At 38.7% G+C, this 15913-nt stretch overlaps 1 protein-coding gene across 9 annotated transcripts in view; it reads left to right on the top strand.

The window, feature by feature from the left end:
* The window catches only part of CNOT2 (CCR4-NOT transcription complex subunit 2), a 93807-nt gene that overhangs the window by 64102 nt on the left and 13792 nt on the right, over positions 1–15913 (top strand). For 6 of the 9 annotated variants that reach the window (XM_084795363.1, XM_084795359.1, XM_084795362.1 and 3 more), the window contains 7 exons: positions 5976–6123; positions 6777–6959; positions 9108–9187; positions 11120–11245; positions 13719–13843; positions 15179–15299; positions 15399–15555. In XM_084795363.1, the coding sequence (XP_084651489.1) occupies positions 5976–6123; positions 6777–6959; positions 9108–9187; positions 11120–11245; positions 13719–13843; positions 15179–15299; positions 15399–15555 (940 nt within the window). The remainder of the gene's footprint in view (positions 1–5975; positions 6124–6776; positions 6960–9107; positions 9188–11119; positions 11246–13718; positions 13844–15178; positions 15300–15398; positions 15556–15913) is intronic. The other 3 variants (XM_084795365.1, XM_084795366.1, XM_084795364.1) reach the window with 2 other exon arrangements.

Here is a 15913-nt window from a genome sequence, read left to right as displayed (position 1 = left end):
GCCAGCGAAAGGATGGGTGTCTCATTCTTGTAAACATTCACAAAGGAATTAGATTGGCTGCAGAGACGGCTCAGACATTAAGAGCACTGGGCATTCTTTCAGACGACCCTCCAGACGTGGTTCCCAGCACCCACGTGGCTGACTCCAACCATCTGTAACTGCTTCCAGAAAATTTGGAACCACTTCTGGCCTCCCCAGGAGCCAGGCACACATGTTGTATAGCACATGAGCAGGCAAAGCACCCATACACGTGAAACAAAGTGAAATTTAAGAAATAAATAAAGGAATTCAGCCCACGTGGTGGCTCTGTGTAAAGAAGCCAGATGGCCTGCGTTCCACCCCTAGAACTCAACCTGACTGAGGGAAAGACAGAGTCCTGCAAGTTATACTCTGACCGCTGCATGCACAGGCTTACACTTAAACACAAAGGAAATAAGTAAATGTAAAATAAAACAGTAATTTGAATATGTTCTAACCTTGAAAGGTTTTATGATGCCATCTCACTTTTAGCCGTCAGTTTGCTTTGTAGAAAGTGCACTGAGTGGGGAGAAAGAAGAGGCAAGACTTGGTGGGTTCAGCAAGAAAGTAGGAATTGAGTTGGTGCCGGAGAAGTAGTCATAGTTGGGATATTCTGGAAATACAGTTTATACAGCTTATATATGATTTAGACAGAGAATATTAACATACAAATTTGAGACCTATATCATTTTGTAAATGGGTGCCAATACTTTATACTGGAAATTTAGGTTGAGGAAGAAATGTCCAGTGCTATGCCATGGGAAATGGTCCCGCAGAGCTCTTTTTGTCTGGTTGTGTCTGTGGTTCATGAGCAGGCAAAGCACTAGCTTGTAGGTAGTTCTGAAACCAGTTTGTTCATCCATATTTCCTGACTGATTATTCTTAGTAAGGCGTGCTCTCCTTGTTTTGAGACCCTGTTTCCTAGGCCTCCTGAACATTAAGGACCGCGGGTAGCACCATTTGCCTTGCTCACCTCTGCATTTTCATACAGCTTGTCTTCTCTCAGACTTAACTGTCGTGCCATCTGTAGCCACCTGATTTTACAGTACTACTGCCACCACCTTACCTATGTATAAATCGTGGTCGTTTTGCAGTCATGCAGTCTCCAGAGGAGCGTGTCTGATCCCAAGCCTACGAAGTGCTTGTGCGTTCACGCAGACACTTGGTCCTTAGATTTATTTGTGCATTGTAATAGTCTTGATCCCTGTACACGAGAAGGGAAGGCATTCCTAGTGAGAGAATGGTGTGAATAGTGAAGGTGAGGGACAGGGCTGACGAGAAGAGGGAGAGTGAAGGAACTTTAGTAACCACACATGGAGTATCTAAGCAGTGGGGTGTTAATTAAGATTAGGAAAACTTCCTTTTTGGGGGTCCTGACAGAGTTCTAAAGCTAAGTTGTGGTGATACACAATAATATATAATAGTGGTCCCTGAAACCCTGGCTGTACCTTTGAAAAACACTAGATGATCTAGGGCAGTGGTTCTCAGTCTGTCACGACCCCTTTTACAGGGGTCACATATCAGATATTTGTATTATGATTCATAACAGTACCAAAATTATAGGTACGAAGTAGAAATGAAAATAATTTTATGTTTGGGTCACCACACCATGAGGAAGTGAGTTACAGTGTCACAGCGTAAGGAAGGTGGTTTAGGATAAAGCTTCTACCACCCATGAATTCCCCAAATTCAAAGTAAATCACAGTTCCTAAAAAAAGAAGTGACATTGTGGGCAACTTACTCTAAAAAAGTGGCAAATAATGCCAATTGTGAAACTGAATTGCTGTCTTCCTGCTTTGTTGTTTCTAATTTGTTTTGTGTATATGTTTGTGTGTCTGTAGGTTTGTGTGCACCATATGTGTACAGGAGGCTAGAGGTGTCACGCCTCTTGAAGTTGAAGTCACGGGTGGTTGTGGGTGCTGAGAACCCAGCTTCAGCCCTCTGTGCGAGCAGTCCACACCCAGCCCCGAGCATCTCTCCAGCCTGCTGCTGGGGTGTCAGGCAGTTTGTAGTGGCTGCTTTTAGTTCTTAATCTATAGCTTGGTTGATCTCAGAAGGGTGTTTTTGTTTTTCTGTTTCTAAGTTCTCTTCATTTTATGAAGGGAGTAGCAGAATGAAATAATTTTACCTGCAGACTTATTTTCAGGGTAGGTTGTAGGTAAAGAAGTTGCAGAGACCGAGCATCCCTTCAGACTCGGTCTTTTGTTAGTTTGTGACAGCAGTGGCTTTCTACAGAAGTCTAGGTCCTGTGTAGGACGGGAAGAAACTCTTGAAGACCTCACCTAGGTATCAGGCATTTGGAGCTGTAACTGAACTTCCCCGTAGGGTACTGATACTGCTGACCTCGAGCAGGGGCTGCTATATAGATGGTACAACTTGCTATAAGTATTTCAGAGACTGGAGTGAAGCTACTCTTTTAACAAAAAATTCATTGAATACTTCAATTTTTCATCAATTAAACAAACTTTGTATGTGTGCATTCTTGGGTTATGTTAGAGGACACCTTGAGAAAGTGCTTTTTCTACCACTTGTATTCTAAGGATAAAACCTGGGTCAGAGACTCAGCCTGGGGACACCTTTTCCCACTGGGCCTGTCACCAACACCTTGGAATACTTAAGTTAACTTTTCTAGGATTTTTGAAAAAAGGATTCATGAAGAATTTAATTCATTATTTGTTCAACATCATATCAAATAAGAATCTATTTAGAATATGTCCACGGAGTCATCCTGAAAGAAAAGGTTGATTCAGAACCATAACCTTCTTAGTTGATATTTATTTTTCCATTCCTTAAGTGTGAAAATGAGGATAAAAGAATAAATATCTCCCTTATAAAGTTGTTTAGGAGGAGAAAAGAAGTGACAATTTTGTTAGGTAGTCTTTGAGTTCTCACGCTGCCCTCGCGTTCACTCATTCACAAGCTCACGGGCATGCGCTCCTGGGTTTTCCTTTTGTAGTTCTTCATGCCAGCACCAGCAGTCATTAGCGGCTCTTCTTTTTGTAGCTTGTGTGCTCTGTTCTTGTCCTGATATTTTAGAGATGATTTTGTGTTACTATTTATAATTACAAGATTAAATTTTCTACCCCATTTGAACTTACCCAGTTATAGTTTAATGCAAGTAACTCAAATGTAATTACTTAGTATATTTTGTCTCTAAAAATAAATTTTTGTATGCTTTTATTCAGTGCTATTACTCTGTTTTAAAGAACTTCAGTTAAGTCAAACTACAGATAACCCTATTAAGTATTTTAAGAATTGGTGATACCATTTGTGATATGTAATTTCTTTCCCTCTTTCATAAATATTTCAACAAAATGAATAAAACTTCTTAAATTTATTAGTTTTGTTTAGCCAAGATATATTTGGAGGCTAAAATTCAAACTTTTTTTTTACTTTATATTGTCTTTCTCCACCACTCATCACCAAATTAATTAGAAATTTCCAGTCTTTTAATTGAATAAAAAACCTTACTCATTCTTGTTTTCTTGGCCAGAATATTTTGCCAATGTTCAGATTATGTACAATATGTAAAATAGTTCTAAAAATAGATTTTTTTTTTTACATAGAACAGACCAAAAAATGCACGTAGGCAAAGTTGCTGTAAACAAAGAGTGTCTTTTGTAGGGCCTACTGATGTCTTTAAAGAGCCCCCCCCCCCAAAAAAAACCCTGAATTTTGGAGAATGTATGACTCTAATGAGTAATGAATGTAAGAAAAATGAAAAGGAAGGGAAAGGTGAAACTAAAGAGAAAATGGACAAGCGTTAAAAAGAATGAGACTAGAGTTGAAGAGAAAGAAGAGATAGGAGTTTCGGGTGGGTGGGTGGGTGGAAGCGTAGGTGAGGGATAGCTATCCAGCTAGTAGAAACACGTCCAAAAGGACGCTCAAGGAGAAAGGAGATGCAAGGTGGCACTGGGCACTCACGGGAGCTCCTCCATTGCTCTGCCTGGCTTAGTACTGTGCTCCAAGAACACTAGGGGCAGAGAGATCCAAATTCCAGTCCTGCTTCCTTGTGTTGCCTTGGAGAAATCGCTTAACTTTTCTGGGGCTCAGATTTCTTAACTGTAAAATGTAGACAGAGCAGGGATGTTTTAACATCTGAAAGTGTATAGCTTTGGCGATGAATAACTGGCAAATACACTCCTGCTGGAAGTTTTCATCTAGAGCTGACTTTAAGAAACTGTTTAGAAGTAGAGATTAATTAAGCACCCGAGGTTAGGAAAGCCTTTTTTTTTTTTTAATCTTACTGCTAATTCCCTAGCAGCTTGTATAGTGTGTGCTGCATACTAGGCACCCAGAAAAATGTGTGATAGTTTATTAGAGGAGCCACCCACAGGACATATAGGAAGCCTGTATGATTGGGGGAGGGGAAAGACTGATTTCTTCTGGAGGAATCAGGAATAGGCTCATTTCCAATCTCTTTTCTTCCTTAGTTAAGATTTAGAGAAAATGACTGTAGGCAGTATCATTTCTAATGCCACAAAATAGAGAGTGTCTAGACACAAATAAAATAATAGCATGGCAAACCAATGTACACTTTAGTCAGTTCATTTCCAAGTCCTTAAAGAGATTCTGAGGTTGACAGCTTTCAGGGACCTATCAGTGGAGTTCCGGTGAGCACTTAGTTAGACCAAAAGACATTCTGTGGACGTTTGAGAAAATGTACAGTGTATGTAGTGCTCTATTTACTTGAAAGGCATGGACTGAGAGAAACAGTATATGTAGTGTCCTGTTTATGTGAAAGGCAGAGACTGGGAGAAACTACAGTATATGTAGTGTCCTGTTTATGTGAAAGGCAGAGACTGAGAGAAACTACAGTATATGTAGTGTCCTGTTTATGTGAAAGGCATAGACTCAGGCTCTTCAGGTCTTTGAAGTGCTTAGACCCAAAGTTGAAACAAAAGGAAAAATATCCTAAATCCCCAGAAATAAAGTCATTATTTTCTGATGAGTTATCTTTTTTTTTTTTTAATTTAGCTTCTAGTTTAAAATAAATTTGATTGACCAGTGTATTGATAGTCAGCATGAAAAACAAAGCACTAAAACCACCTGGGGCAGAAGGATGTGGGAAAGGAGGCGCTCGTACGTAGACAGCCAGATCAGAACCTCAGTGACATGTACACTGCTGAGAGATGACAGAAAGGCGGGCGTGAGAGTATTAGCTCTCCATTCTGAATCTCAAAATAAACTCTTTTATACCACCTGAAAATAGTGACTGTGTCAAACATTTAAAAAATAGTTTTGTTCAATTTGATTAATATTCTTGAATTTTATACCTGAGTAGCAGAGCTCAGTAGTCTTAAAAGGTGCACACGTAGAACGTGGCTATTCCTGTATCTGGCCCTAGATGTGCTAGAGAAATAAAGGGTCGTTATACTTCGAAATATTTTTAAGCCATTTCAGTTCCTAATCACACCTATATCAGATTAGGGTTTTCTTTTTTAACAATTGCTAAATATTTTATTTTGGGTTTGTAAAGATTGTAATGTTACAGAATATGTATTAATAATAGACTTTCTCTAAAACGCATTTACAAAGGATAATATAAAATTAAAGATACTATCACAGAGTGGGAATAATTGTCTTTTCTATGTACATTAATTAATTGTAGTTTAAAACAAAACACACAGTATTGCAAAATTTCTTAAAGGCATATTTGCATGTGCCAGTTTTACAAATATGCCCTTAATGAATCTGAGATCAAGATCCATTTGTACAACATCTTATTTGTTATAATTATTAACATAGTTTATTGTAAAATAGTAATATGAAAAAATACAAAAAGATAATCAAAATATTAAATTTCAGACTAGAATGTTTGTTAAAAACCACAGTCCATTTGCAGTAAATTGAATACTAGATCATTTTACTATGCTTTAAATTGCCAACTCCAGAAGATGGATACCAATTCCATTCCTGATGGCAATGAACCTCCTTCTTCTGAATTTTCTTATTAGGTGCACTAGGCCTTCCAATGAGGGGGATGAGCAACAATACCCCTCAGTTAAATCGCAGCTTATCACAAGGCACTCAGTTACCGAGCCACGTCACGCCAACAACAGGGGTACCAACAATGTCACTTCACACGCCTCCATCTCCAAGCAGGTATTTATTAATGGACCAGAATATTTTCAGAATGTATTTTTGTAGAGTAAGCAAGCTTTTAATTTTTAATATGGTAATTAATTACTTGATATTTCTGGTTCAGTGCCTTACACTAAGAAAACAATACGTATGTTCAGTTTATTTTCATTGCAAAGTGATAAGTATAGTATAGTGTTTTGATCTTGAAGCTATGCTAGTTGTCATCTGAATGGATCAAGGTTTAATCACCTCCTGGGGAGCTTTTACAAAAAACTGTATACCTCTTCCTCAAAGATGTTCAATTTAAAATGACTCCCCAGATAACTGTATTCCTTACTTACTTGCTTGCTCCCTCACCACACATGTACTGTTTAGTTATAGTAAAATAAAACAGAACATAGATTATGTATATTATTAATATCAAGAGGACAAAATATCATGAATTTTGAATGAAATTATTCTAAATATATGTATATGTGGGAAACGTAATTTATATCATAGTTGTCCCAATATTTCTCATCTGTGATGGCACCTTTTTTAGTTTCACTATAAAATTAGGAATGCAACTCGAATGTGTATTTGAAATTCTAGGGGTTAGAGCAATTGATTATTTATAGAGAATTTTAATGAGTGATTGTAGAGAGCTTATTTAGTATAATGGACTTCTTTTTCAGGGGTATTTTGCCTATGAATCCTAGGAATATGATGAACCACTCCCAGGTTGGTCAGGGCATTGGAATTCCTAGCAGGACAAATAGCATGAGCAGTTCAGGGTTAGGTAGCCCCAACAGAAGCTCGCCAAGCATAATATGTATGCCAAAGCAGCAGCCTTCTCGACAGCCTTTTACTGTGAACAGGTAAGATGTTTATTGATACTGCATATAATTGTCTTTTGGGGTATCCTCAGGTTTGCCTTCTCATATTGCAACACTTTGTGTTTGAGTTGTGGCTTCTGTCTCATAGGTGTGTTTTACTGTATATTTGTGAGCAAAGTTGTCACCTATCAGAATCCTTAACCCTCCCCGGACTCAACATGTTCTCTTAGAAAGATGCCTTTCATTTTACATTGCATGTTTTAAACATTTCTGTTGATGTAGTATTGGAAAGGAGGGAGTCTTCTTGAGTTGTTACCAGGCACATTTTTATTGTTTTGTCTTTTCGTTATTGAGTAAATGTTCTCCACCCATGTGCTAGAGTTGTGGGTTTCTGACTAGGGCTGGAGGAAACGTGTTTGATTATTACTGCCATGCTTTCGGTCTACATTGTTTAGGTGCCTTCTGAGCTAAAAGACTTTGGGTCCTTTCTAAGGAAAGACTTCACAGTTACATGTAGACTGTCTCAAGACAGTGCTCTCCTAGATGTCATGTCTAGAGATTCAAAACCAGAAAGTAAGCTGGTGTTTCCCCTTTTCCTTCCATTTCTGTACTACCCGCTGCATGCACTTGACAGTAGAGCTAGTATGTTGAAGTTGCTGGAGTAATGTGAGAGCTGTGTCTGAAATGGACTTATTCATTAAGAGAGACTGTAGAATAAAAGAAAGGACCTTCATTTAGCTGTTGCTGTTGCGTCCATCTCAGCCAGGTTCTTCTTGTCAAATCGACATTGAGATGGGTGCCTAGCTCACTTTGTGCTCAGCCTTTATCCCATAAACTCCAGTTATTTTATGTAGACTCTACAGTATCTATCTTATCTAAGTTGTTAAATTACTTGCAACATTTCATTACAGTTCTTTTTGATAGCTTCTAACTGTATTTCTTGGACTTCATTGCATATTTTCTACAATTTTGTTCATGAAAAATATTCCTAAATTTAAATTTTTGCTTTTCTGTATTTTTTACTATTTTAATTATTCAGAAAATAATTTGCATAGAAAGTGTCGCTGTAATAAAACTCTTATTAATTCCTGCTTGTGTGTACTCTTGATAAAGTGTATTTATTATGAAATGACTTGAATTGAATACTAAATCTGCACTTGAGGATATCTATACAGCCAGCAGCTCTAGTGTAATAGAAAAATGTTTATGTTTACTCACTGACTGTGCTCTGGAATGTTGGTCCACTAGCTGCGTAGCTTATCAGGAGGTGGCTAGTTGTGCTGAACTAGGCAGCAAAATCCAACCATCATCTTCAGATGCTTAGCCCTGCTCTGCACTGGCATACTAACCTGTGAGAAGACTATGGATGATAGAGTTTCTATGTAGAATCTTCATTAATAACCTTTACTGACATCCCTAATTCTTTGGTCTTCGTTTAAATACAGTTTCTTTCTTTTTCTTGTCTTGCTTAGGATTATACAAAAAAAGGGGGGGTTATTTGTAATTATTTGCAGAAATTGAGTTATACATTAATTCAAAATTGGGAGTACTATAGGAAGACTTTTTTCTGATAAGTATATAAAAACTAAGCTATATTTAGATATGAATGATGTGTTTTAGAAGAATGAATTCAATTTTTTAAACTTACCTGGTTAGTTTAATTCAGTTCAATTCAATATTTATTGAGTATTTTGTATATCTTAATGAACACCAAGGGGCAAAGAATACAAGGATGAGTAAGACACGGACTTCCGGGAGAGAGTAGTTGGGAAGGACACGGGTTGTAGAGAGAAGACTTAACTGAAGGGGAGGCTTTACAAGTCAGGACAGAAGCAAGCGCTCAGGAGGGCGGGCCTAGCCCTCCCCGCACACCCTTGCCATGGGTGCTTCTGTCCAGCTAGTGTACCGAGGGCAGAAAGCGGTGCCCTGAGTCTCTGCCCCTCAACATGCATAAGTAAGTTTCTTTTTGTTTTTAAAATTAATTTGTTTAAACTGTTTTAATCTTTCTTGTTCATTGAAGAAATTAGAGAAGTTTTTAAATAAAAAATAAAGACTATACTCTCAAATTAGCATTGGTTTTGAAACATTGTTGTTTTATATGAGGAGACCCAAAGTATATACTTTTGTTTTTTCTTCATCTCAAAGTTAGTGTTCTTACTGTATATCTAAAATTATTTTCTATGTACCCAGTATGTCTGGATTTGGAATGAACAGGAATCAGGCATTTGGAATGAATAACTCCTTATCAAGTAACATTTTTAATGGAACAGGTAAGCTTACTCTGGAGCTAGTGCCCTAATAAAAGTACAGTAGAGTTCTGAAATACAAGCATTCAACCTACTGGTCTCTAAATAGTAACAGGATTTTATTGTTTTAAATAGAATTTAGTGAAAACTGTCAGGGATAGGATTTTTAATGAAACAGTAGAGAGCAATTTAAATGTTTCCCCCCACTTGGCCTTATAATATAGTATTTTGTGTTATAACATCAGAATTATTTTTTAATATCTAAAGAGAGTAAAATACTTGGTCCTCAGAATCTTGTTTGTTGTTTGTTTTTCCTTTAAAAACGTTTCCTGTCCTCAGCCCTGTCAGAGAACAGTGATGTAGACTAGGCTGGCCAGTAGGACACTCTGATTTTATAGACTCAGACTGAAGAGAATCTGTCAATCAGAAGAAGCACTGCCGTGTTAAAAATAGTGTTAATAGAAATTTTAACATTTATTCCTTATGAATTTTGATCCAGTATTAATTATAAGATAGAAACTGATTTGATTTTTGGCAAAAATTAAAATCTGTTGGTCTTTTTTCTCAACTGCTTTAGCCAGAAGAAAACAGGGAGTAGTATTGCTGATTTGCTTTGCCTCTAGGTCCTCTGGTGATGAGAAAATAGGGGATGTTGCCATGATTGTAGGGCCAGAATTAATCACTGTGACTGGGCAGAATATAGTGAAGGTGGCGGGGAGAGCGCAGTGTGTGAGGTAGAGTGTGCAGAGGACGCATGAGAGAAGACGTGAGAGGAAGCAGTACTGGAGCTGTAGGCCTTTCCCTTCTGAGTGTTCGGTGCTTTGTTGAACAGCTGAAGTAGATCAGCCAAGATTAAACACCATTGAAAGAAATAGAAAGTTTAAAGCATTTAGTATTATAGTTTTCTTGGTGTGACTTTAAAAATCTATCAACTTTGTAGTTCTTACAACAAAGTCGCATACTTCATTGCTTCTTAAAGTGTACACTTTTTCATGCCTATTATGTGAAGTCAGGCTACCTCCCACATTTCAACTGAATGATGTTTTTATGTGATGCTATGAAGTCTCAGAGCCTTTAAATTCTTAGCTTCTATATTGGAAAAATTATTTTCAAATTATCACCTTCCTTGATGTATTAATACAGTCCTTTTTTTTTTTAATCAACGAAGTTAATCTTAGGGTAATGGTTACAATTCTTTTGTAAAAATTATAGTATAGGTTGAGAAAAAACAATAGGCAAAATAGAGAAGTTGGGTTAAATGTTTATTTCTAATGATAGTCTAATCTACAACAAATAAAATAAATATTCAGTATGTTTATTGAGCGCCTACTGTGTAACAGGTAATATAAACTTGTGTGTTTTGATCATTCCTGTAACCCCCACCCACTACTCCTGACATACAAGAGGAGTCCATCCTTGCATGGAGCTAACATACACATACACATGTACACATTTTACTTCAAACTAAGGTGTACGAGGAAGAAGTCCTCAGGGCTTCTCCTATCTGCCATTTGCCTCAAAGTCTTTCTGGACATTTGCAAGAGGTAATGTCATCATCATCTCTTACAGTTGAAGCTCCAAATAATCTAGATTTTTGTCCCATCCACTTGTAATGGAAAGAGCAGTTGTAGCTGAACAGTCTAACAAGCTGTAAGTTTTACTGTCCTCTTCCAGAGCGGGAAACAATGAACAGCCTATCTCTTTATTCCTCTGTCTCCAGAGTCAGGTATTTTAAGATGCTGGCTGTATACTGCTTCCCTCAGTTATTATATTAGGGAATATATTCCATGACACAGAAGCAGTCCACAGTATCTGCCCATGGTCGTGTACCTGTTAAACCGCTGCACTATTAAAGAAGAAGATACTTAAAGTGTTTCAAATGATATTGTGGTTTTTATAATCTCATTGTTTATGTTTGTGGAATAAGTAATGAGTCTTATACTTCTTATCATTTAGATGGCAGTGAAAATGTGACAGGATTGGACCTTTCAGATTTTCCAGCATTAGCAGACCGAAATAGAAGGGAAGGAAGTGGCAACCCAACTCCGTTAATAAACCCTTTGGCTGGAAGAGCTCCTTACGGTAATTCAATATTCTTACTGATGGCCGTTTTAAAAAGTTACAGTCATGTGCACACACACATACGGATGTTTATGATGTCAAACCAGGTTAGTGTTATTTTGTAAAAATTCATGTTTGAAAACTTTTTTTTTCTTTCCATATTTCCCTAATAGCAAAGTTGAGGGGTAAACTTTTGTATGGAAACCTAAGTTCCTGACCTCATTGCTATACAGAAGTCATGCCTTCCGTCCGCCCAGCTTTGGCTCACCATATGTGAGGAGGTTTGTGGTTTGGCTTTTGTTAGCTCACCCCAAATTTTTCAAGTGACTGTGTCCCTGGTGGCTATAATGACTATGCAAGGAGGTATTTCTCTTCAGTGAAGATTTCTCTAGATTGTCTGTGGGGCTGGGTAACTCTTGTCCCCAGAGTAGTCTAGAGGTACTTGTTGATGCGGAACATTGAGCATCACTTCTAGCCTCAGCTACTACATGCTGCTCCATCTCCTCTGTCATCCACCGTGGCACACCTCTCTAGGTACTGGCAAACGCCCTCTTGAAAAGAACCAGTGCTTACGATTTTGTGTTTTTGTAGATTCTTAGCCACCATTAATATCCCCAGTCACCCTTTTTTACGGTCTCTAGTAAGTTGAGAGCCGTGGCTAGGAGAGCCCTGAGGAAGAGTGTTAGGGAGAGCCTGAGGAACAGTGTTAGGGAGAGCCTGAGGAAGAGTGTTAGGGAGAGCCTGAGGAAGAGTGTTAGGGAGAGCCCTGAGGAAGAGTGTTAGGGAGAGCCCTGAGGAAGAGTGTCAGGGAGAGCCCTGAGGAAGAGTGTTAGGGAGAGCCCTGAGGAAGAGTGTTAGGGAGAGCCCTGAGGAAGAGTGTTAGGGAGAGCCTGAGGAAGAGTGTTAGGGAGAGCCTGAGGAAGAGTGTTAGGGAGAGCCTGAGGAAGAGTGTCAGGGAGAGCCCTGAGGAAGAGTGTTAGGGAGAGCCCTGAGGAAGAGTGTTAGGGAGAGCCCTGAGGAAGAGTGTTAGGGAGAGCCTGAGGAAGAGTGTCAGGGAGAGCCTGAGGAAGAGTGTCAGGGAGAGCCCTGAGGAAGAGTGTTAGGGAGAGCCCTGAGGAAGAGTGTTAGGGAGAGCCTGAGGAAGAGTGTTAGGGAGAGCCCTGAGGAAGAGTGTTAGGGAGAGCCTGAGAAGAGTGTCAGGGAGAGCCTGAGGAAGAGTGTCAGGGAGAGCCTGAGGAAGAGTGTCAGGGAGAGCCTGAGGAAGAGTGTCAGGGAGAGCCTGAGGAAGAGTGTCAGGGAGAGCCTGAGGAAGAGTGTCAGGGAGAGCCCTGAGGAAGAGTGTCAGGGAGAGCCTGAGGAAGAGTGTCAGGGAGAGCCTTGAGGAAGAGTGTCAGGGAGAGCCCTGAGGAAGAGTGTCAGGGAGAGCCTGAGGAAGAGTGTTAGGGAGAGCCGTAGGCAGGGAGGGTAACGATTTAGACATGAAGATTTGTGTTACGGCAGCACAGCCGTACTGTTCGTATCACTGTTAGCTTATTGTTGCTCGTGGCTGAGGTCTGATAGCGGCCAGTACCAAGGCAGCAGTGAGATGAGTGTACTCATCAGGTATTTTGAAATAGAACTCATATTTTCTCCATTATCAGTCAAGGGTTTCAAGTTCTGTACTTTCTGAATATAAATGAAAATAATGTGAGGAGGGAAAATTTTATTGATCATATCTTGAACCTTCCAAATCTGTTTTCTCAAAATAAAAAAATGTGACCTGCCCTGGAAGTTGAGTGCCTAGCTGTTTGATTCTCAGTTCAGACGCTAATGTTGTTAACCTTTCCTCATAGGTCCTTTTTTTCATCCCTTTAAACATTCCCGTTGTTCTCCTTGGACCATCTCTAGTTTCTCCATTTCGTTCTTGAATTGTGGAGCCCCAAACTGGATTTTGTTCTCCAATAAGGGCCCGACTAATGACAAGTATAGTGGGAAGATTATTTCCCAGTTCTTGCATGTTTACATCTGTAACATGGAGTCCACGAAATGAGAAATAAAGTGGAATTGTTTTATAATTGGTTGCAATTTTCTCACTCTGTAAGTCACTTTTAAGTAGAATACTGACATGTTCTTTTAAATTTTACTTTGTTCATTTTCATTTGACAGATAACTGGTGTCGATGGCATCTAGTCAGATATTTAACGTTAGCCTGTAAACCAACATTTTGAATACTATTACCAATATCAAATCCTATTTAAGCACCCATATAACATTATGTCAGAATTACCGGATTACCACTTGTTTTCCTTGTATTGCTTTATATGTTGTTTTTTTCAGCATTAAATAAAATGTTATTCTTTATCATTATCCTGAATATTAATTTTTGAGTTATTAATTCCCATGCTTTAAAAAACCTTTTTGGTATATTATGTAGAGCAGAGTTAATTTTTTATATAATTTGTAAGACAATATCATAGATTCAGTTACAGTTTTCTGGATTATTTTCATTACATAGTTGGAATGGTAACAAAACCTGCAAATGAGCAATCCCAGGACTTCTCAATACACAACGAGGATTTTCCAGCATTACCTGGTTCCAGCTATAAAGATCCAACGTCGAGTAATGATGACAGCAAATCTGTAAGTAGCTCAGAATCACGGGTGTGAATGGTGTGGTTTTCTCCCCCTGTAGAGTTCCATTAACAGTTACTTACTACAGGGCTGTTTATCTTGTGCACTGTAATCATCTAACGTCTGAAGAATGTGGAAAGCTTTGTAACTTAGAAGATAGCCTATTATTTGCAAAGTTTGCAAATTTTCTGTTGAACTTGTCAGTTAATTTAGACTTTTATTGTAGTCCCTGTCAGCTGGATCCCATGAAGTTTCATAATATAGACTTCTAAGGAGCTGTTTTTTTTCTTGAGTAAGTTTTCTCCTTGAAGAATCTTTTACACATTTTTATACCTGTGTTGATTCAGCCAGCTCAGCTTCTGATTTGTTTGACAAGCATGTTTATTTCTTTACCATTCCCTGCAAGGAGCTCCTTTTGCATGTGTGATGGGCTATTATTAAACGAAATGGTAAAGAAGATTGTTGGGTAAGGATGGAAATAAGTGTGAATTTTAAGTTCCTACACTTGTAGTTTATCTTCGAGGTTGCATTGGTACTATTTAAATATCTGCAAGTGTCTGTGTGACTACTTTTACAGAAGTGTGTGTCCCCAGAGCATAAAACCCTGAGACAAAGATGCTTTTCATGCTTTCTCCCCTGTGGTCTAATCAAAAATTTAAAAGGAAAAGAAAAAAAGACTGATTTTTCTCTAGATTTCCTTGTCCTTTAGTACTCAGATGTAGACACAAGATTTATTTATTTTATTTATTTGTGGCAGTTATAGGGACACAATTTTCAAGCAGAAAACAGGGAATTACTACCAATTTAAATATAATCATGAATAACTAGCAAAGTATTGATAAATTTAAGTGCACTTCTTATTTTAGATTTAGATTTTTAATATGTCTATTCAATAGGACCGGGCAGGAACTAATCCCCTAAGTTAATCTTGATTTTTCCCCGCCCCGCCTCCCATGCCATTTGCTCTAATCATTCCTATCTGGGCTACTTCCTATCCAAAATCCCATAAATACTTGCACATGTCTTTTACCAGGACTGCTTTTCTCCATTTGCTGATCCTCAGAACAAGCTCCTCCCAGCTATGTGCTTCTACTTCCTGTTTAACCCATGGTGACTCTGTTTTCTTTTTCCTCCTCTCCTCCCTCTGCACTCTCCTCTTCCTCCCCTGTGCTCCTCTGCTCTCCCTAGCCCTCTAACCTTAGCCCTGCCGCCCTCCCTCCCCAGGTGTAGGCATTTATTGGCCAATCAGGGGTAATTCGGAGGCAAGGTTACACAGCTTCACTTGTTTTATAAACATATATGTTTAACACATTTTAATATCGCACTTTTCTTTTTCTGTGCTAGAATTTGAATACATCGGGGAAGACGACTTCAAGTACAGATGGACCCAAGTTCCCTGGAGATAAAAGTTCCACAACACAAAACAATAATCAGCAGAAAAAGGGGATCCAGGTGTTACCTGACGGTGGGACTCCATAAACGCATCAGAGATTCTGAAGTACATCATCTCTACTTTTCCTAATATAATAATTTCCTAATAAAAATATCTGTTTTTCTTAACCAGGTCGAGTTACTAACATTCCTCAAGGGATGGTGACGGACCAATTTGGAATGATCGGCCTGTTAACGTTTATCAGGGCAGCAGAGACAGACCCAGGAATGGTCCATCTTGCTTTAGGAAGTGACTTAACAACATTAGGCCTCAATCTGAACTCCCCTGAGTAAGTTTTTTTCTTCCACATTTGTATATAAACTTACAGCATTTGATAAATCTCATACTGTTGCCTTTTTCTTTTGAAGACAGAATAACAGAGGCAGGCATTATAATGTATCCTTTGCCACCCTGGACAGCCTTAGCCTTGTAGTTAATCTCATTGGCACATGCTATTACTGTATTTCCTCCTAAAAGTGAGGGGAGAAATTAGGGTGCGCCTTATGATCCAATTGCTGTTTGTACTGTTTTACTGCTCTAAAAACTGGGTGCGTCTTACAGTCTGAAAAAAAAAACGGTATCTGCTACTACTTGCTGTTGCCTGCTTGTTCTTGGGGTCATTCCTTCTGTCCAGACCATAGATCTAT

This window comes from Acomys minous (genome assembly GCF_964271855.1).
Source record: "Acomys minous genome assembly, chromosome: 9".
Classification (NCBI taxonomy): domain Eukaryota; kingdom Metazoa; phylum Chordata; class Mammalia; order Rodentia; family Muridae; genus Acomys; species Acomys minous.
This window is presented reverse-complemented; position numbering and strand designations above follow the sequence as displayed.